The sequence below is a fragment of the Molothrus aeneus genome, chromosome 27, assembly GCF_037042795.1.
Source record: "Molothrus aeneus isolate 106 chromosome 27, BPBGC_Maene_1.0, whole genome shotgun sequence".
Taxonomy (NCBI): domain Eukaryota; kingdom Metazoa; phylum Chordata; class Aves; order Passeriformes; family Icteridae; genus Molothrus; species Molothrus aeneus.
The window spans coordinates 3,019,546-3,042,058 of NC_089672.1; the positions used below are offsets into that span (position 1 = coordinate 3,019,546).

The 22,513-nt window shown below is 45.6% G+C and overlaps 1 protein-coding gene across 3 annotated transcripts; it reads right to left on the bottom strand.

Moving 5' to 3' along the window:
* Positions 1–1,635: 1,635 nt before the first annotated feature.
* Positions 1,636–22,295, bottom strand: LOC136566812 (scaffold attachment factor B1-like). Of its 3 annotated transcripts, none has more exons than XM_066566122.1 (21): positions 22,014–22,295; positions 20,559–20,646; positions 19,103–19,167; positions 18,256–18,466; positions 16,988–17,046; positions 16,136–16,163; positions 14,683–15,184; positions 14,209–14,255; positions 13,678–13,778; positions 12,675–12,824; positions 12,482–12,582; positions 11,890–12,026; positions 11,270–11,358; positions 10,635–10,771; positions 9,734–10,027; positions 8,834–8,971; positions 7,515–7,554; positions 5,451–5,563; positions 4,600–4,712; positions 4,337–4,403; positions 1,636–2,034 (listed from the first exon to the last, which is right to left on the bottom strand). In XM_066566122.1, the coding sequence occupies exons 1-21, from the start codon at positions 22,206–22,208 to the stop codon at positions 1,914–1,916; spliced, it is 2,796 nt and encodes a 931-aa protein (XP_066422219.1). In that variant the 5' UTR covers positions 22,209–22,295; the 3' UTR covers positions 1,636–1,913. The 3 variants fall into 3 exon arrangements, 2 of the variants coding, with proteins under 2 accessions (XP_066422219.1, XP_066422220.1); XM_066566123.1 differs by having other exon boundaries at positions 16,988–17,050; positions 18,188–18,466; positions 22,014–22,223; XR_010785081.1 differs by lacking the exon at positions 4,600–4,712 and having other exon boundaries at positions 1,988–2,034; positions 16,988–17,050; positions 18,188–18,466.
* Between the last annotated feature and the right edge of the window lie 218 nt (positions 22,296–22,513).

The window sequence follows — 22,513 nt, forward strand, 5'->3', positions numbered from 1 at the left end:
CTGCAGCTCCTGGGGCTCCTTCCTGCCTTCACCAGGAGGTCACACGGGTTTTGGAGGATCCCTCTGCAGCAAATCCCCAGTGTCACCGTGCTGGGGACAGCAGGGAGTGCCCAGTGTCACCGTGCTGGGGACAGCAGGGAGTGCCCAGTGTCACTGTGCTGGGGACAGCAGTGAGCCCCAGATGGCACCGTGTTAGGGACAGCAGTGAATCCCCGGTGTCACTGTGCTGGGGGACAGCAGTGAGTCCCTGATGTCACCGTGCTGGGGCCACCAGAGAATGCCCAGTATCACTGTGCTGGAGACATCAGTGTCCCTCCAGTGTCCCCCCAGTGTCACTGTGCTGGGGACACCAGGGAGTGCCCAGTGTCACTGTGCTGGGGACAGCAGGGAGTGCCCAGTGTCACTGTGCTGGGGACAGCAGTGAGCCCCAGATGGCACCGTGTTGGGGACACCGGCAATTGCTGATGTCACCGTGCTGGGGCCACCAGAGAATGCCCAGTATCATTGTGCTGGAGACATCAGTGTCCCTCCAGTGTCATTGTGCTGGGGACACCAATAAGCCCCCAGTGTCACTGTGCTGGGGGCACCAAGAAATGCCCAGTGTGACTGTGCTGGTGCCACCAGTGAGTCCCCAGTGTCACTGTGCTGGGGACAGCAGCGAATCCCCAATATCATTGTGCTGGTGACACCAGTGAGTCCCCAATGTCACCGCGTCAGTGCCACCCGCCCGTCCCCGGTGTCACCCCCGCTCCTGCCCTGCAGTTCCACCTTTGGCCAGCAGGGGCACAGCGAGCCCGCGGGACCCTGCAGTTCCTCACCCTCACCACCAGGCGGCGACAGCGACTGAAATCGAGCCAAAATCTCAGCCTTAAAGTTTGTTAGAGACAGGAAAAAATAAACACAGAAACCTCTATTTCCTCCTTATAGAACCGATCTTCTTACATTTTCAAGGTCTTTATGCTTAATTTTTATATATACATATATAAAAGTTATATTTGTATGTCTAAGTGTTATATGAATCTGTATTCAGAATTCCTTACCTTCTGAAATTCTGTGTATAATAGAGTAGATGAAGAGGGTTATTTGGAAATAAGCCTCAGTTATTATATAAATTAGAATTATTTTTCAGTATGTATATGAATAAGAAGTTTTAAAGTGAGGAATTAAAACATAGGGACAGGAAGCCAGAGGTGGATGGAAGAAATTCTCATTGAATTCTCAAGCATTCTCATGTTTGGCTTTTAGGTTTTTATGTTGAAGATGCAAAGCAATGAGCAGAACAGGTATCACAGCAGAGGGAGGTGAACAGAACAAGGTGAGCACTGAGCCCTAGACTGAACTCAATCCTAATTCTCCTTCCTTCTTCCTCCTCTCTCTCCTTCCCCCTTTCTCCCAGCTTTCTTTATTCCTCCTCCTATTTCTACTCTCATAATGACAGAAAACTAAAATGGAAATGCAGAAAGAATATTTAAACTTAATGGCACAAAGGAAATAATTAAAGATAGGCAGGGTCTGCCAGGCCCCTCCACATCCACATGGTCACAGATCCATCACAGTGCTAAAAGCAGATTGTCGACCTTGGGGGAGGTTTCAAAATCATTAAAGAGACAACAAAGACTCCAAAACCAAAAAAAAAACCAGTAGCCATAAACCACTTTTATTATTTCTGAAAAATGGAATGTTTCACTTACAGAAACTTAAAAGCGATGTTTGACCAACACCATGTTCATTACAAACAAACAAACAAAACCCAAACCAAACCAAACCAACCCCAAACCAAAGTTGACACAGGATTTGGCTACAGCGCAGCAGCAGTCTGGCATTTTCAGAATCCCAGCCTCGAGGTGACCCTGGGTCAGTAAAACTCAGCCACGGGGGTGGCGTTAGAGGCACCCCTTGGTGCACAGGGGGCCTCAGTAGCGGCGGCTGAAGCGGGGCTCCCCCAGCCTGGGGCTCCTCTGGGGGGCTGCAAACGCCCCTGGCACAGCCGGGCCCGGCACAGCCTGGCCCTGGCTCCCGGAGAAGCCTCCGCGCCTGCAACGACAGCGGGGGCGTCACACACCTGACAGACAGACTGACAGACTGACAGACAGACAGACACACAGACTGACAGACACACAGACACACAGACACAGCTCCCTGCAGGGGCGTCACACACCTGACAGACAGACTGACAGACTGACAGACAGACAGACTGACAGACTGACGGACTGACAGACAGACTGACAGACAGACAGACACACAGACACAGCTCCCTGCAGGGGCGTCACACACCTGACAGACAGACTGACAGACTGACAGACAGACAGACACACAGACTGACAGACACACAGACACAGCTCCCTGCAGGGGCGTCACACACCTGACAGACAGACTGACAAACAGACAGACACACAGACTGACAGACGGACAGACACACAGACACAGCTCCCTGCAGGGGCGTCACACACCTGACAGACTGACAGACTGACACACAGACAGACAGACAGACACACAGACAGACACAGCTCCCTGCAGGGGCGTCACACACCTGACAGACAGACTGACAGACTGACACACAGACAGACAGACAGACACAGCTCCCTGCAGGGGCATCACACACCTGACAGACAGACTGACAGACACACAGACTGACAGACAGACAGACACACAGACACAGCTCCCTGCAGGGGCCTCACACACCAGACAGACAGACTGACAGACTTGACACACAGACAGACTGACAGACACAGCTCCCTGCAGGGGCGTCACACACCTGACAGACAGACACACAGACTGACAGACACACAGAGCTCCCTGCAGGGGCGTCACACACCTGACAGACAGACAGACTGACACACAGACAGACTGACAGACAGTGACAGATAGACTGACAGACAGACTGACACAGCTCCCTGCAGGGGCATCACACACCTGACAGACACACAGACAGACACACAGACAGACACACAGACAGACACACAGAGAGCTCCCTGCCTGGGCATCACAAACCTCTGACAGACAGACAGACAGAGCTTCCTGCAGGGGCATCACACACCTCTGACAGACAGACAGACAGACAGACAGAGCTCCCTGCCAGGGCACGCTGCACTCCTGGGCAGCTCAGGGAAAATGAGAAACAATTCTGAGCCTCCCTCCCTGCACAGGTGGGATGGGTTACGGGGATTTACTGAGCCACGGGTGATTCCTCAGCACCTTCTCTTCATCACCTCTGATTTCCTCACCACCCTTTGCTAAGCCCATCCCATAGGACACCGCACATGTGTCCAATGTACCTCTGACCTACGTGGTCAGTCCATCCCATAATCACCACTCAGTGTCCAATTAAGGAATCGCCCTTTGCTAAACAATCTCCATAACACACTCCACATGTGCACCAAGATAAGAATTGTTCCCCATTTTCCCTGAGCTTTGTCACAGCTTCCCAGGAGCACCCTCCAAACTCCATCCCCAGAGCCCAGTTAAGGAGATTTGCTCAGCCAAGGGTGATTCCTTAACTGGACTCTGGGGATGGAGTTTGGAGGGTGTTCCTGGGAAGCTGAGACAGCTCAGGGAAAATGGGGAACATTTCTTATCTTGGTGCACATGTGAATGGGTTAAGGAGATCTGGATAGCAAAGGGTGATTTCTTCACACATCCCACATGTGCATAACAGGTGCAGCAAGTGAGGCATCCTCAAATTCAGGATGAGAAACAGGAAAACGTTTCCCATTTTCCCTGAGCTGTCTCAGCTTCCCAGGAACACCCTCCAAACTCCATCCCCAGAGTCCAGTTAAGGAATCACCCTTGGCTGAGCAAATCTCCTTAACTGGGCTCTGGGGATGGAGTTTGGAGGGTGCTCCTGGGAAGCTGTGACAAAGCTCAGGGAAAATGGGAAACGTTTTCCTGTTTCTCATCCTGAATTTGAGGATGCTTCACTCGCTGCACCTGTTGTTGTGCATGTGTGGAATTGGTCAAGGAGATTTGTTTAGCACAGGGTGATTTCTTGACTGCCCAATTTTGGATGGACTGACCCATTAGGTCAAAGCTGTACTGGACTGTGTGGCAAGGGTGATGGGTTTTTCTGAAGAGTAAAATTTAGTATTAGCACAATAAACTGATTGATCAGCCTTCTGCAATCATGGAGAGAAACTTGTGAGCTTTTTGCATTTTTAAGCAGACAAAGAATAATTCAGTCACTCCAACAGGGGGCACATTGCTACACTCTGCTGAAAGGTATTTCTTTAATTTGTTGGTTTCTTTAATTTGTTGGGGTTTTTTCCCCCCTTGCCAATCCAGGTTTATACAGATCAAAGTATTATAAAAGCATTCTAAGCATTCTGACAGAGGTTCTTACCCTGATGTCCCTCCTCGAGTCATCCCATGGCCTGGTCCTGACTGACCAGGCATGCTTCTATCACCACCTGATTCAAAGAGAGAAAAAAGGGAGAAAAAAAAAAAAAAAAAGAAAAATACAGGTTTTTGTGTTTCCCTAATAAAAATGTCACTTTGTTCCCAGAATTTCATTTCATTTCTCAGTCATTTAACTACCACTAGAAGGTTCAGCAGCAGTAATTCACAGAAAAGAACCACAATCACACTGGTAAGCAGCAAGTGTACCTTGCCATCTCTCATGATCCCGTCCCATCACTCCTCCATCCACATTTCCCTGCCATGTACGATCTTGATGCCCCTCTAACTTTCGACCATGATCTCCCCAGTCACGTCCATCTCTTAAAAAAATAAAAGAACATCTTCTAGGTATGTCCCCTACCCAGTGAGCAGCACAGGGTAAAGCCAAACACCATACCCCATGCCACAGTGTGTTAAATGGTTAATCAAGCTCTAGCTGTAGCCACCCAACCACTACAATCAGAGCTGGTCAAACAGAAACAATGACAGACACTTGCTGAACAGCATCCTTGACACAACAAAACGTGGCTTTTTTCATCCAGAGACATCATGGATATTGCAATGGACTGAAATTCTTGGGCATGGATCAATTCACTGGCTGCCACTCCTCTGTCTGAAAATCATGCAGCTGGAATAGGCCCAGCTTGATTCACTGGTTTAAAGAGAAACTTGAATTCACTACAATTCAGGTGAGTCCAAGATCTCTACCCCCACCACTGCAGAGACTTCTCACTCAATTTCTTTTAAAACCTGACCACTGGCCGTGAATGAGACTTGTGCATGTTTTGTAGAAAAAGGCTTTTCTGTAGAAACAAGACTGAATCTCATCTGTAGAAATGAAAGTTATTTACAGGAGAAGCACAGTCAGGAGCTGAGCTAACTGAGCAGCTCTTTACTCACTACAGAGCTTCACGTGGCAATTCCCTGCTCCTGCAGATGCTCAAAGATCTGAAGAGAAGATTCACACTTGTCAAGCTCCTCCTGCTGGCACCCTCCAAAGGCTTACTGAGGAGATGTGAAGAAGCCCAGATCACCTCCCTGCTGTGCCAGGCACTAACCGGGTCTGTGGGGGGATCCCTCTTCCCTCACTCATCCTCCTGTCAGAGCCGTAGCCCCCCCAGCTGTCCCGCGAGTGGCGCTCGGGGCCCCCGTGCCGCTCGTCCGGGTAGTGCTGCAAGGCAAACGGGACCAGTCACAAACACAACACGAGCCTGCTTCCAGGGTAAGAGCTGGAATGAGGCACTCTAGGGGGCTCTTCAAAAGGAATCCAAGACATTCCAGCAGTGCAGGGTCATGGCTGACAGAGCTGCACCCACAGATGGCAGCTGCAGGCAGCTGGAGACCCACATCCCTCATTCAGGGCCTTACTAATGGTGCCTCATGTTGGGCACCACTGAAAGAGCCTAAATGAGAGATGTGGGACTCCAGGGGCTCTTCAAAATGCAGTTTATTGTATCCAAGATGTTACAGCAGTACAGGGTTGTGGGTGACAGAGCCTCTGCCCACAGATGGCAGCTCCAGCTGCAGGCAGGCCTGGAGACCCACATCCCTCATTCAGGCTCTTACCAATCCCTCTTACTAATGGTGCCCCACGTTGGGCACCACTGAAAGAGCTGAAATGAGGGATGTGGGGCTCCAGGGCCTCTTCAAAATGCAGTTTATTACATCCAAGATGTTACAGCAGTGCAGGGTCATGGGTGACAGAGCTGCACCCAGAGATGGCAGCTCCAGCTGCAGGCAGGCCTGGAGACCCTCATCCCTCATTCAGGGCCCTACTAATGGTGCCTCATGTTGGGCACCACTGTAAGAGCTGAAATGAGAGATGTGGGACTCCAGGGGCTCTTCAAAATGCATCCAAGACATTCCAGCAGTCCAGGGTGGTGGGTGACAGAGCTGTGCCCACAGCTGTGAGCTCCAGCTGCAGGCAGGCCTGGAGACCCTGAGTTTAGGTTACAATGCATTCTAGACTTTTCTATTGGTTACAATGCATTCTAGACTTTTCTATTGGTTACAATGCATTCTGGACTTTTCTTCACTGAGCATTTTAATACAGTAGAACCAATCTATACCTTAACTATTATCCATAGCCTATCATAACTACTATCATTACCATATTCATGTTACAATTCTCCAATCATTTGAAGTCAGTACATTACAGTTTAAGCCAGAAGTTGGTTTTCAGTTTTCTTGCACTGGAAAATTCTGAGACCTTTTTTCCACTTGCATGCAACATTTGCTGCCTTGTTCACCTGTGCTATCTTTCTGCTTGGTAAAAGCATCTTCTTGTCTGGGGTGGGTTTATCCTTTGTTCTAAGCCATAAAAACCCCTCATAATAACTCACACACCCTTTGCCTCCTTGGTTAGCTAGTCAGACTGGCTCAGCAATTCTTTTCTTCTATATCAAAACTTGCTTCCATCTCTATTCCTTCATCAGACTCTACATTTAAAAATCTTTCTGCTAAGCACACATATCTGTGAGACTTTCTTGTCAAACTTTCATCCTTCCCAACATTCTAGGATTGCAAAAATTTGGCTTTCTGGATAAAAAATTATAGCTGTCTTATTTTTTACAGGTTCTGTTGTAGGGCATGGCTCACTCCAGGTATTTATTTTTTGCTGGTGGGAGAGATCTTTTTTGTTTGTTAAGGTTTTTTAAGGTTTATGTTCTTGGCTTCAGATTTTAAGTTTTTATATAGAATATCTGCTCACTTCTTACCTCTCTTCAGAAATGAAAGGTTTTGAATCCCATTGTGGCACTGATTTTCACACCTGTCCTTTTACAGCCTTGTTTCATTTAGACAAAAGTGAGAGAAGGCATCCATTGCCAGCTCAGTAAGTACAGCAGCTCTCTCTTAACACCTAGGATGGTCAATCCAAAAGCTTTTACTGCCACATGCCAGCCTGAAAAGATGCTCCCATCACTCAGAGGCTTCCCCTTGCCTGTATCTTAGGCTACCACCCCAACAAGCAGGTGACCTAATAATTTATTTTATGCTCATTAGCACAGAAAATTATTTCTGCTGAAGTATCTCAGCTGAAAGGATTGTGTTGAAGTGGCCTTTCTGCTTTGGGGTCAGCCTGTTTTGGTTTTTAATGAAGCAGTGATTTGGTTGTAACATACCTGCCCATCTCGATCTGGAATTCCCCTCGTACAATCTCTCCTGGAACAAAAAAAGAAAAGTTTCAGTTGAATCAACACTGTAATTAGAATTCCAGGGTCTGCATGAAATAACCCATGAAAAGTTCATCTTCATTAGGCTGTAAATCTGGAGCTAATGTTCAGTGGGAAGATAACTCTACAGAGTTCTTATTTCACAGTATAAAAAGAGATCAAACTAACACCTGTCACTGTAATATGGGTAAAAAGGCACCCCTGAGGATGGCCAGGTGCTCAGTGACACCAAGGGAGAACACTGGGTGAATCTACCAGTGCCAGAAATGAGTCACAAGCAAACACAAACAGTACAGTTTTCACCAGAGATCCCTTGAGAGGAACAGAAATCTCAATGGCACCACACAGAAATATTTTTCCACTCTGTGGTGCTAAAAAGCTGCATTAGCCAGGCTGCAAAGATGAAAACAGGGAAAGGTTTAAAGCAAAAGGAAATGGCTGGATCTTCATAAAGCAGATTTCCATACACCTCAAGAGAAGCTGCTGGACCTCCATCAGCATCATGGCAGACTACATTAGGACTTGGCTTGTCATCTTCATGCAGCCTCTATGTCCCTTGTAGCCACATTTCTCTTCACAGAGAAAAGCAAGGCACAATTCTTCCCAAGAAGATTTCTGAGATTCATATTCTCTGAACCTCAGAGAAAGGAAAAATAATTCTTATCTCATTTGCTGTGCCAAAGTAGAATGCAACATGGAGACTGTTTACCCACACGTGTTTTGGTTCCTTGGCCTGTCAGGGCCAAGTGTGTGGCCCCACATTTCTCTTCACAGAGAGAAGCAAGGCTTTTCATTCACAGTTCTTCCCAAGAATATTTTTTATCTCATTTGCTGTGCCTGTGTTTGTGCCAAAGCAGAATGCAATATGGGGATTGTTTACCCAAGGTGATGGTGTTTTGTGTCCTTGGCCTGTCAGGGCCAGGGGTGTGTGTGTGTGTGTGTGTGTGTGTCAGGACTGTGGGCTGACACTCACGAGATTCTGGGCAGTTGAATGCTTGGCAGATTCAGTTTAGATGTAATGCAATATAATGTAATATAGGATAATAAAGCCATTCATTAGCCTTCTGATAAGATGGAGTCCTCCTCATCATTCCTCCCTGCCATGGGGGTCATCCCTAACCCACAGAAACAAAGGATTGCAAGCACGTGTGAAATCAGACACCAGAAATACACAGGAGTGACTTCTTTTACTCTGCTGACTCCACCCAAGCCACAAGAAGACACCAAATTTCCCTGAAGGCACAGGAAGAAGAGGAGGCAGTGCCAACCTGTCCAAGCAGTGCTCCTGGTAGCGGCCGCGCTCGCGGTGGTCGAAGTCGTGGAAGCGATCCTGGCGGCCGAAGTCCGAGTGGTAGCGGTCGTCCAGCGCCAGCCGCTTGGCCTCGGGCCAGTAGGGCTCATCCCTCCTGCACACACAGGGCTCACATCAGCAGCAGCCCCAGAACCACCTCCCCTTTCCTGCTCAAACCTCCTTCAAGCCAGGAAGTAAAAATCTATGTGTGTTGAGCACGAGTCGCATTTCGGTTTCAGAGAAAATTTGGTTTAGCAAAAACAGCTTAATTTTAGTGTGTGGTGACGTGAGAAGAGAGTGAGTATCTTTTCCCTTACCATTAGAGTTGATACCAACAACTCTACTACTCTATTAACTCTATTTGTATGACTATGCTAGTACTACTCTGCTACTACTACTCTATTATAATAGTACTATGCTACTACTAATAGAGTAGTAACTCTCTTAGTACTCCTCTACTAACTCTCTTAGCACTACTCTACTAACTCTCTTAGCACTACTCTACTAACTCTATTCGTACTACTATGCTAGTACTACTCTGCTACTACTACTCTATTATTACAACTCTACTACTACTACTCCATTAACTCTATTATTACTACTCTACTCTCTGTTACTCAAAAAAGTAACAACTCTGTGTTGTTACTACTTTTGGTCATCCCTCTTTGGGAAAGAAAAGTAGACCTGAACAGGGCTTACAAGTGGACGAGTATGGTGTTTGCTCTTCCTCAAATTGCTGTTAGTGCTAAAAGCAGCACCTAAAGAGTCTTTCAGCTGGGAGCTGCCATGAGTGCCTTATCCAGAGTGCTCCCCATTCCCACAGGCTCCCAAGGGGACGTGGCTGAGGACTCTGGAGCCCCAGTGCCCTGCTCCTCACCTGCTCTCAGGATCATAGGGTCTCCTCATGGCAGATCTCCTCTCCTGCTCGTAGCGCAGCTGCTCCTGCTGCCGCCGCAGCTCCTCCCTCTCCCTCTGGATCCGCTCCTGCTCCCGTCTCCTCTCCTGCTCTATGTGCATCCGTTCCCTCTCCAGCCTCTCCCTCTCCAGGCGCTCTCTGTCCAGGCGCTGCCGTTGGAATTCCAGCCGCTCCCGCTCCCTCTGCAGCCTCTGCCTCTCGTCGCGCTCGTGGATGGCGGCGAGGCGCTGCTCCCGGTCTCGCCTCTCTCTCTCTCTAATTTAAAACAGATACTTGGTTTTTAATTGAGATTCTTCAGTCCAAGCTCTACTGCTTCTTTGTTTTGGGGCGGGGTTTAATTTCTTTTTAAAGAATTTTATATGTTCTCCCCTTCTTCTCAATTAAGTAACAACTAAGAGGAAAATAAAAAACTCCAACAAATGACAAAAGCAAAGGTGAGAATTCTGGACAAGTAACACAGTATCTACTCTTAAGTCAGGTCTGAAAAAGCTTCCAAAGAGCACAGCAAGTCCTAAGACAGAATTCTAATGTACAGAAAGTATTTACAGGCTTCAGGGGAAAAATCAAGAAAACTCAAATCCAGTCAAGTGGAAGACAAAGCCTGAAAGCACCTATGGAAGTCTCATGAGAACATTGATTTCAGCAGTAAAAGCCTCCATCACTTGGCATCATGTCTGTTCTAGCAATAATTAGCATGAAATCAATCTGAGACAGTAATTAGTACGAAATCAATCTGAGATATCACTGCTGGAGGGTCAGCACAGCACTGCTTTGAACAAAACCACAGAACAGAAAAGGGAGTTCAAGATACAGGTAAGGGATCAAAAATGTCCTTTAAAGTTCAGAGGTGCTGGGAACTCACCGGCGCCTCTCGGTCTCCCTGATTTCTCTCTCCCTCTGCCTCTGGCGCTCCCGTTCTCGCTGCTCCTTGATTTTATCAAAAGATAAAATGTCCTGCTTCTCCTTGCTCTCCGACTTGCGGTCCTGGCTCTTTGTGCTCTGAGATCAATCAGAACAATGCATGAGCTGAACACTGAGCATTTCCTAGGCAAACACCTCCACTATGTCAACCTGAAGAAAACATGCTGCCATGCCTTCCCCAGAGGTAAAAAACAACAGTGGAACTCCAGGGAAAAGCGCCCCCAGTTTGAGCAGAACTTGTAAATGTTACAAATAAATACCAGAGGAACACAACACAGCAATGACTTGCACTGATTTCCAACAACACACACCAAAAACATCCCAAGCTCAGGGAAATCCATCATCCTAACACCATTCTCATACTGCAATTCCACTTCTTGCACTAGGCCAGAAGTATAAAAAAGGTGAAACAGAAGCATTTCCCCTCTGCCACATCTTTAAACCCCTGCTGCTCTCCAGAAAGTGATAAAAGGATAATTGTACCAAAATGCAAGGCTAAAACTCCTTCAGCTCTGAGCACATAAATCTACTTGGCACCTATTTTTACACCAAAGCTTCTCTGGAAGTTGGCCTTACCCTCTCTTTTGATGCAGAGGTTTTCACACTAATAACTGGCTCTCCTTTAGATTTATCCATCACCACTGTCCTCTCTGTTCCTCGACTTGCTAGAAAACAAAACAGAGCCAAAAATAAATGGTACAAAAGACATTCAACAGTTCTTGCAAGAGTCAAAACTATGGGGATACTAAATAGTATAAAGTTATTTTAATGAGGTTTTTAATAACTTATGGAACTTATTCATGATTTAAATAGCCTGCCAAGATTTGGCCAACATGAGGATGGGAGTAGTAAATTTATCCCAAAATTACAGCAGTATTTTCTGGCAGGGATGACAGCTAAAGAACACAAATTGAATTTATTTCTTCTGTCCACAAAATATATCTGTGCCACAGTTAAAAAAAAAAAGCCCAAAAAGGACACAAACCACACACAGTGTCAGGTCTAAACCCAGTGACAATTCCAGAAGAATTATGGAAACTGTTTTAAGTTCTTAGAAATTGAAGTCAAAATTTTCAAGGTGTTTTCTGCTGTTTGTGCCAGTTTTACTAAGTAAGCTTCTTTTTACTGAATTATCAACCACATGTAATAATGTACAAGTATCCTTGAAAGCATTTCTGAAAGACAGCCAGCATCACCTGATTTGCTTGCCCTGGATCTATCAGACGATCCAGTCTTTTGTTCATCCTTTTCTTTTCCTTCTTTTTCATCTTTTTCTGACTTCTTAGCATCCTCTTTTTTGTCAATCTTCTCCTCCTTCTTAACACCAACAGATCTACAAAAAGCAGGAAAGCAAAATGCCTCTTTCAAAAGCAACAAACCACTTGAAAAATCCATGTTGGAAGTATCACTCACTAACCACACAGTCAGTCTATCAGAACAGACACACTAAATGCTAGAAATATTTGTCAGTTAAAAGTGGAGTCCAAGACAGAGTCAGATCAGAGGACAAACAACTGGTAAAAATAATGGTTTATCTCTAAATAATTTGATTTAGTGTCTCCTTATATAACTAACAAGTTTTTATTCTAACACTAAAGAGCTTTGTGTTTCTGAACAGAGGGCCAGTTCAGATGCCCTCACTACTGTAAAACATCAACTTTCCCAGCATTATTCCTACTCCAAATGCAGATGAAACATTAAATCAAGATTTATTACAGTTACTGTTCACCTGGCCATATTAGAAATGAGTGGTCTCTAAGTATCATAAAACACAAAACAACACTTTACTTCTCAGATTTGGACTCTGCAGAATGGTGCCTGTCTTTTTCCTTCCTTGTTTCACCCTCCTTTTTGTCAGAAGGCTTTTTTCCTGCTGGTTCATTTTTTGCCTAGAAATTCAGCCAGAAAGAACGACACAGTCAGAGATGAAAAGTGCATGCTTTGATCTTCATGACACTGCCATGAAATAGCTGCCACTGACCTTTTCCACAGAAATCATTTTACCATGCAGCTCTGTTCTGTGCAGGTGATTAATGCACTTGGTGGCCTCCTCAGAAGTTGACATTGTCACAAAGCCATAGCAGCGAGCACCAGGGCTGCGAGCATTTGTCACCACTTTTGCACCAACCACCTTTGGGGAAAAAACACAAAATATTCTGTGTTTGCAGGTCTGTCACTAAATAAATTCTAATTGAATGACCATTTCTTAGAACAATTTGGATGGGAAAGGAGTTTTGATTTAGTTCAATCAATCCCCTGTCACAGGCAGGGGCATCTTCAATAATGCACCTCAGAAAATTCATCTTCAAGTTGCTGAGCTGGTCAGGAGCTTAAGGCAGATATATCCACAGAAGGGAGAGTGGGATGGTAAAAACCAAAATAAAATTGAATAAAAATTCCTACCACTTTCCCTTTCCTTACAGGACATCTGTACCCACAGGTGACAATCTGTGACAGGCAGTGGCACTTAGTGACAAACATTTAATGTTATATACTAAAAAGTATTTGGCAGAAGGGGAGATGGGCACACAGAGTTCCCTTCCACAACTTCTGCTCTTGTATGCCAGCAGGCACTGCAAAGTAAGTGGGAGCCTGCCCTCAAAGACTGGGTTTCTCCAGAGGATACCCCTTGAAATGGAATAGTTTATAACAGCAGTTTGAAAGTTTAAATTCCAGTTTAATAGCTGGATACTCAAGACATGATTAGACTATTACATGATGATCTGCCAGTCTCTCCTGTCAGGAATTGCCTCATTCTCACAGGTATCTGCAGAGATTTTCTCTGCAAATTCCATCTCTGCTCCCACCCCTCCACTGCAATCTTCTTTATTGAACTGAGCTCCTTTCAGATATGGAGTTTCCAAAGAACACAAAGTTAAGAACTCAGCCTGCCCAGTTACTCATGAGGGAAAATAAGAGTGAAATTTAAGGTCAGCCTTTTCAACTGACAGAATGGTTTGTTAAGTTACACATCCCCTACGTACCTTTCCATACTTGCTGAAAAGGTTCTTCAAATCTGTAGCTCTAGTAGAGGAGGAAAGGCCACTAACCCACAAATTTCTGCCAGAACCACTCCCCACACGGCCTGGGCCACAAAAAACACAAGAGACCACGTGAAACACAAATGCAGCAGTGCAAAATTCAGAGTCCTAAACCCCTCCCATTTGTCCTTCATAAAACTCTCCACAGTAAATGTGCATTTGAGCAGACTTAAACACTTTGTAGCTACAGATTTTCTTCTTGTACTTCAATCACTTTTAGGAGAATTACAAAGTACCAAATGTTAATTCACAAAAACAATACTTATTTAAAACAAACAACAACTCTGTTACAAAAGTTAAAAAGATTTGATATTTTAGTTATATTTTGAAATATGTTCAGTGAATTGAGGGTTGAAATTGCAGTTGAATTATATATTCAACTGCATTGAGGGTTCACTGAATTAACAGTCCTCCTTTTTATTCCAGGACCTTTGAAAATAAAAAACCCAAAAACCATGCAAACATTGCACCTACCTTTCTCATCTTTTGTGACTGCCTTTGTATCTTTGTCTTCAACAGGGCTAAAGATAAAACACCACATTATTCAAGAGATACTATGCAAAAAGACCATTAATTCTAGACAGCACAACTAAAATTGGATACCTACCAGTAAATTAGTTCCAAAATAAACACTATTATTGGCAATTTTCTAGAAGAGTGACAGGAAATAGGGATTTGTACCCCTAAACGGACAATTCTGTTTTGCAGATGACAGAAATAAGACTAATTTGGGAAAACAACCGTTGAAGGTTGAGGAAGGAAAGAAATCAAACCCACTGCGTTTAAAAAAAATAAAAATATCTACACATGGAGAAATAAAAGAGACCTTTAGGAATAGGCTACAATTTCATCAGTCTCGGAGGCCAATTGAAGGAAACAGCTTATTGGCATCACTTAAGGACCAATGATAAAAGATAGCATCTGGTCTAGAACGGAGAAAAAACAAACCTCTTTTTCTGATCACCGCCCTCACTGGCTGAGGACTCTTTAGTGGCAGGGGAAGATTCCTCAGAATTAGCTTTGTCTTCTGCTCTCTTGCCATCTTCTTTGCTATCTCTGGCTTCGGCACCTGCGCCTTTCTCCGCTGTCTCCCCACTAGAGGCTTGCAGGCCTTGGGAGCGTTTGCTACTCTGATCGCTTAGGGTCTCTACCACTACACCTTCAGAGTCCGGGGCCTCTTCCTCGGGGCTCTGTTCACTTGTCTCCCCTTTTGCTACCACTAAACGCTTTGCTTCCTTCCTTGCCAAAGCTTGGGCCGATTTGCTGTCCAAAGCTAAAGCATCTTCCTCCAGCTGAGCGGCAGCGAGAGCGTCCTCTTCCTCAGCCAGCCTCTTGCCTGGCCCCGCGTTACTGGCTTCCTGCGCACGCGGCCGCTCCGCTTCGGGAGGTTCTTCGTTAAGTAGCTCAGATTTACAAGTTTCCCCCAAAATGTCGAGTATTTTCTCATTTTCTACGGATTTAACAGGAATAGAATGGCACAAGATTTAATCACCAGGGAAATACAGCAATCACAAATGTGGAACTGGCATGGCTGCCACACTAACACCAAGAGAACTGCTAAGCTACACAGAGATTGGAAAACCCTAGTGTACACAGTGTTACAGCTACCACGCTAACTGCTCTCTCACACCCTGCCAAATCAGCCCTAGCACCTCAACAGCCAAGAAAAATGCCCCCACAGATTTAACAAAAAACTTCGGGCTCAGCCTTCATATTCTTCAGCAAATCGTTCAGCTCTGTTTCTTCTCTAGTTAGCTTCCAGAGTCCGAGATGCTTAACTGAACGTATCAAGGCACTGAGAGTTCAATTCTCCAAATTTCTGTTGAGTTCTTTTAGCAGAGACAGTCCAACATGAGAACTGGGCATCTTCTGATGGTTCTGAGTGTGTTTGCAGTCCAGGAAGCGAGTGGGATCTGTAGCAAATTCCTGATGGCAGCGGGTTCCTTCTTCTGAAGTCCAGTCACTCCTGAATTTCTGTTCTGCACCAGAGCTTTGCACTGCCTACACTCCTGTATTTATATTTATTCACAGAACCACTGTACAGTGTGATATCACAAGATCTGTTTTCAGAACCTTTACATCTTTAAGGCTCGTTCCTTAACTTCACTCTGCAGTAACAGTTCTAGGGAACCATTTCATGGCATTAAACAAGTTTTCCAAGGCTGGTTATTCACAGATCTGGTGATATGACTGGGTTTCCAATCTCTATGACCCTGCATGACCTGGATTTTCCACCATAATAACGTACACTACAGTAATGCATTAAAAAAAAGAACCAAAAAAAAACCAAACAGGGACGCAAAAAGCCTAAATGAAGAATGAAACTGTTTAATGCCCAGGATTTTTTTTTTCATTAAAAAAAAAAAATTAATCAATGTAACCAAACAAAAACAAACAGTACCTGGCTCCAAAGGTAACTCTTCAAGTTCCTGTAGTGAAAAAGATTTTGAAAAGGAGAAATATCACTATTTCATAAGCAAGATGCTATTCTGAATGACGTTTTTTATCAACCCATTACAGGAGAGTATTTAGTGAAAGCATTACTATAATTTAGCCTATTTCAGCTTTGAAAACATTGAAATTCAAATCAATTTCTCAGAGGAAAAATTGAAGATGAGTTTGGAACACCCTCAAATTTTATCAAGTCTGAAAACTTTAAGACCTCTCAAATTCAGCCACCTGTTGAACACCTGGTACACATTCACATGGATAAATAACTCAATAAATGTAAGGAACACAGAGGAAAACTTATCTTCATGTTACCCTTCCCTAAGCTGTGTTTTTTGAAGTCTCCTTTCTGAAAACAGGATCAACAGAAACACCAGCTTCACCTGGAGCTGGTGCTCTTAACCTACCAGGAGTGATCTGGAAACAAGGGCAGCATTTCAGGAATAGACAGTTCCAGCTCTCTTCTCACCCTGGGATATGCACATTTTTAATGGCAGTTAAACACAATGCAAGGCACTGAGCTGGTATTTACAGCAGATCAAAGAAATCCAATCTACCACCAAACTCAGTGTGATACACACATCATAAATGGATTTTTATATATGTATATACATATATATACACATATATGATGTGAGAAAGAAATAAATCTTTGTTTCTATGAATAAATCAAAAGGCATTAGTTCCCATTCTTTGCAGAGGAAGAATGCACCCACTGTACACACACAGTTTCACCATACACTATTATATTGTGTATTTTATGCTTTTTTTGTTTGTTTGTAAAGAAAAACTGGCTACCATTTACCTTTATTGTGGTTAAATCTGATGAAGAAGCATCTAAACTGTTCCCAACATCTTCAAACTCTACCTTTAAAAAATAAACAGGAGACATCTTGTTATCACTAAAGGAATATTGTGATTTAAACCTGAGTGAGAAACTGAAGATTTGTGTTTGCACTGACTGTTGGTGGCCAGCAAACACATCCAGCACCCAAAGCAACCAATAATGGGAAATACTGAGTGATAACCCCCACTAATTGAATAAAATATCTCATTATCTCCTAACTATGATGGTCAGCTCACAAAAATCTTTTAAGTATAGGGAGTCCAAAAGCAAAATTTCTCTGATTTTTATCCCTGTCATTCACAGCAACAACACAGAGCCAAGAAATCCTACAGGACTTGGTAATTATTTCCTTCACTGATGAAAGCAGAGGATGGGAACTGACCCAGCCTCAAGATATTTTACTCACTCAAAAATAACCCCCTTTTATTCTGAGCATTTCCATTTGATTTGTGTAGAACAAGGACATGCCTGGGGATAGGGGGCCAAGCTCATTTCTGCAGCTTTAGAAAAGACCCACCCAACTTTAGAACCTCACAGTCCATGTGGACACACAGCAAAGAGCAACGCTCGCCCATTAGATGGGGCAGAAAGAACTTTTTTCAACAACTGTTGTACATTGCAGGAGATAAAGCACTTGGTTTATCTCAAGGGGATAGGGATTATCCTCTAGCCCAGTGCCAACAGCCAGATAAACACAGAAAGCCAACATAAAAACACTTTCAGCAACTGAGTAACTGCAAGACCCAACCTTAACAGAAAAATATAATTTGAATATAATTCCCTGAACGGTGCTGTTCAGTTGAGAAGAAAGTAAGTTACACTGTTTGTATGCCTCACATGTTCTCTAAATAAAAATATGAAATTAGGAATAACATATGCATTATAACTAATAAGGTGAAGCAGAGTTCAAAGCATGATTAAAACCAAATGCCCTGTGAACCACTATCAATGCAATCACATGTGTACCAACATTTAGATGTTTTAAAAATTAAGACACAGTTCCACAAATATGTAAAAAGAAAAGCAGTGACCATAAGAACCAGTACAGTTCCACATTTTCCCAAGTACTCTTTTAGCTTTAGAATTTTGCTATTTAATCCAAAAATAAATAAATTTTAAAAAGAAAACCCTGATTCCACACGCATAAGAGATGCATACCATCACTAGTGGTATTTCTCTTGATTCTTCTTTAATTTCTGAAAACTGTGGGGATGCCTCCAAGTTACCTACAGCATACTCTGCAGGCTGATCTGGAAATTCTTTCACTTCTGCATCAGCATTTTCTTTACTATCAGCCAGCGAGTCGAGAATATTATGGGCACTGTAATCATCTCCACAATCTACTGCATTGCCATTATCTATTTCAGCTTCATCTAGCACACTGATATCCATCATGTCGATATCCTGCAAGTTCTCCAAACTTGCTTCAATATCGTCCTGTGAAAAGACAAAAACAGGACATGGTCACAGTCAGGGTGACCTGAGAGGCACCTGGCAGCACCCCTCAGGGCGGCACCCACCCCTCAGGGTGGCGGCAGCACCCCTCGGGGCGGCACCCACCCCTCAGGGCGGCACCCACCCCTCAGGGCGGCAGCACCCCCCCTCAGGGCGGCAGCACCCCCCCTCAGGGCGGCAGCACCCCCCCTCAGGGCGGCACCCACCCCTCAGGGCGGCACCCACCCCCTCAGGGCGGCACCCAGGCACCCACCCCTCAGGGTGGCACCCACCCCCTCAGGGCAGCGCCCCCCCCCCCCTCAGGGCAGCAGCCCCCCCTCAGGGCAGCACCTGGCAGCACCCCTCATGGCAGCCCCCCCTCAGGGCAGCAGCACCCCTCAGGGCAGCCCCCATCCCTCAGGGCAGCCCCCATCCCTCAGGGCAGCCCCCATCCCTCAGGGCAGCCCCCATCCCTCAGGGCAGCAGCACCCCTCAGGGCAGCAGCACCCCTCAGGGCAGCCCCCATCCCTCATGGCAGCCCCCCCTCATGGCAGCCCCCCCCCCTCAGGGCAGCCCCACCCCCTCAGGGCAGCCCCCCCCCCTCAGGGCAGCCCCCCCCCCTCAGGGCAGCCCCAGTACCTGTCCATCTCCAGAGTCCTCCTCCAGGCCGTTGTCCTCCACTTCCTCTTCATCTGCTCTACGGCCTAACAACATTACCAGCGTTAGAATCAGAGCAGAAATTGTAATTGTGCCCCTCAAGATTGACTTTTTCACCAGAGCTGGTGTTTGCTTCAGTTTTGCCCTGTTTATGAGCACCCCAGTGAATGACAAACAGGCCACAGTCCAGCCCCTGGCAGGAGCTCCAGCTCTGGGACCTGCCCAGAACATTGGGCTCAGCTCAGATTGCAGCAATTTATTACCTCAACATTTATGAGAGGAAAAATAAACAACCAAACAAAACAAAACACAAAATAATGCACAAAATACTGAAATAACCCCACTCTAGCTGTGGGTTTCACTGCAGTGCTCTGCCCACCAGCTGGATGGGAATTATCCCAATTAATGGAATTATTGAAATTACTGAAAACACCACAGCAGCTTCAGCACCAAGGAGCAACTCCTCAAACTCAGAGCTAAGCAGCTGTTTGACCTTTTATGAATTTGATTTTCCTCAAAAACTACAAGCACATTGCAACTGAAAAGTGAGAAGGATTTTAGAGCCAAGAGGAATATTTCATCTATTTCCATCCCCACATTAAAAGTGCTGTAACAGACATCAAGTGTTTTTCTTGAGACTTGGAAATTAATATGATTTAAAAGATCTCTTTCTTATGACATTCAAGATTTCACATTTTAGCCTGCATTTTAGCAATTGCACCATCACTCCAAATCAGATGTAATGATAAAAATCAAACAAATTAGCTGGCAAAACATTTGAGTCTCATCTCACAAATTTATATTTTGTGTAAACCAAATCTAGTAATAAAAATACTCTAGCTCAACTAGTTATTTTGCTCAGCTCCAATGCAAAGTTTTAAACACTATTTGCTTACAAAATAAGATCAAATTGTGCTAATTAACTAATTTTAGAAAAACGGTAAATTATTTTATGAAAGATGTAAGATAATAACTGTCTCACTACTACAAAAACCAAACCTAAGGCCTTGAAAATATATCTGACTTCAGAAATGGATTAAAACCTTGTCTTCTGAGAAGAAAATTGCAACTGCTATTAGCTATAAAGCTTAACACTACAGAGCTTATTTTGCATTTGCTAGAAACTCTACATTTCCACATAGAAAAAGTAATAAAAACCCTGACACTGCTTCAGTGTTACTTGGTAATTCTTCATACAAATTTCAGGGAACTCTGAGAACAAAGCAACAGATCCTTCAACATTTACTGCCTTACTAAATCATATGAAATTCTCTGAGTAAATGACTGCAAAGTTTAATTTTCTTACCCATCCCTAAAAAGCTGAGAACAAATGTGGGGTAGAATACCAGTAACACAAAAAATATTATGAAGGTTCCATTTCATGAATACATTTGCTTGAAAACTCAAGGATGACAAGGTGGAAAGTCTCTTTAATTACCTTTGCTGCCTCTTTTTGTTGTTTTCTTCATGATATTTTCTGAAACCATTGGAATTTCATCAGGATTCCCTCCTTCCTCCTCAATAGCCTAATAGGGGCAAAAAAAGAAAGATATAAAAATAGACATAAACATTTTCATTTGTACATTCTTGTTGAGTTTAAGAGCTGCACACCAGAGGCTGAAAAATTCCAAACCGTGAATCAGCAACTTGGATACACAAACAAAAAACCACCAGAGCAAAGCAACAAGCGGGGAGAAGGCAATAACACGTTGGTGTAATGTTTTGGGGAAACTGTCAACAAAAAAAGCCAATCCTACAGCATTTAGAACTGTTCATCATCAATCCTACAGCATTTGGAGCTGTTCATCATCAATCCTACAGATGAAACTGTGAATTGCAGGTGTTTCTGTATTTGTGACCATGAGTAGAATTGTGTCAAGTACAGAGCAAGCAGCTGCAACATAAGCTCCATGGAAAGCCTCTATAATTATATTTCAGTTATATGCAAACTATAATTACATTAAACTATATGTTGCTTCAAAATATGAAATGTTGTACATGCCATTTCACACGTGGCTTACTTGAGTAGCTGATAACTCCTAAAGTTCTTAAAAATACTTTCTGATGAGAAATAGATTATTAAGCTGCTTCTTTTAAGACAGAGTGGCTAAAATAAAAAAAGAGTTGTTGTCTTTGAATAGCAGTATGAGTTTGGGGGTGATAGATGTGTATAAATGTGATTTGTATGTCCAAGATTTTAAAAGTGAACAGCATTTGGAACTGTGCACAGACACACGGGTTGTTGTGACAGGGTAAAAACCTCGGCTCTGGGACACAGCAAGCAGATCAGAGAAAGGATTCCTCATGGGATTAACACGCTCAGCGGTGTGATGAGGATACAGTGAAAGGGCTGCCAGCTAAATTGTCAGAAAAACGCAGCAAAAATCCCGACAGACAGCGCGCAGAACCGTAAATCCAGCAGCTCAGAGAACAGCAGAATTCTGTAGTGCACGGAGCGGGAAATACCCGGGCCGAGGGCTGGGATCGGAGCGGGCTCGGTGACACTCCGTGACAGCCGCAGCGGTCACAGGGTGAGCCCGGGCCGGCCCAGCCCCGCCGGGCACAGAACGCGCGCACCGATCCCGGCGGGCACGGAACGCTCGCACCGATCCCGGCGGGCACGGAACGCTCGCACCGATCCCCTCAGGGCCCCGAGGGCTCGCACCGATCCCCTCAGGGCCACGAACGCGCGCACCGATCCCCTCAGGGCCACGAACGCGCGCACCGATCCCGGCGGGCACGGAACGCTCGCACCAATCCCTTCAGGGCCCCGAACGCTCGCACCGATCCTGCCGGGCCCCGAACGCTCTTTGGCGCCATTTTCCTCAGCGGTGCCCGCCGGGCCGGGGTCGCAGCCGCTCCACGCACGCTGAGGCAGCCCCAGCGCCCTCACCTTCCTCAGGCGCTCCATGAGGACGCTCTTGTTGCCGCCGCTGTCCAGGTTGCGCTGCCTGAGCTCGGCCCGCAGGTCGATCACGCGCAGCTCGCTCAGCGGCCGCCGCCGGCTTTCCGACTCTGAACCGGGGACGCCAGGCCCAGCCAGGGACGCAGCCTCCGCCAGCCCGGCCGGTGAGTGACTCTCCGCCATGGGCCGCGGTTTGGACTCGTTCGTGCGGGGCGAGGCGGGGTGAAAGCGAGGCGGGAGAGCCGCAGCCGCCGCCGCAGCACAAAATGGAGGAGACCCGGGGCGCAGGGGAGAGCGAGGGGGCGGGAAAGGGAGGGAGGAGCAGCGCGCATGCGCGCCGGGGCCCGGGCAGGCCAAGCGCGGCGCGGCGCCGCCAACTCCGGAGCGGCGGTAACGTCACGCGGCCGGCCGGCCCCCGGTCCCTTCCCGCGCATGCGCGACAGCTCGCCAGCCGTCCTTGGACGCGGGCGACGCCGTTTGCGCCTGCG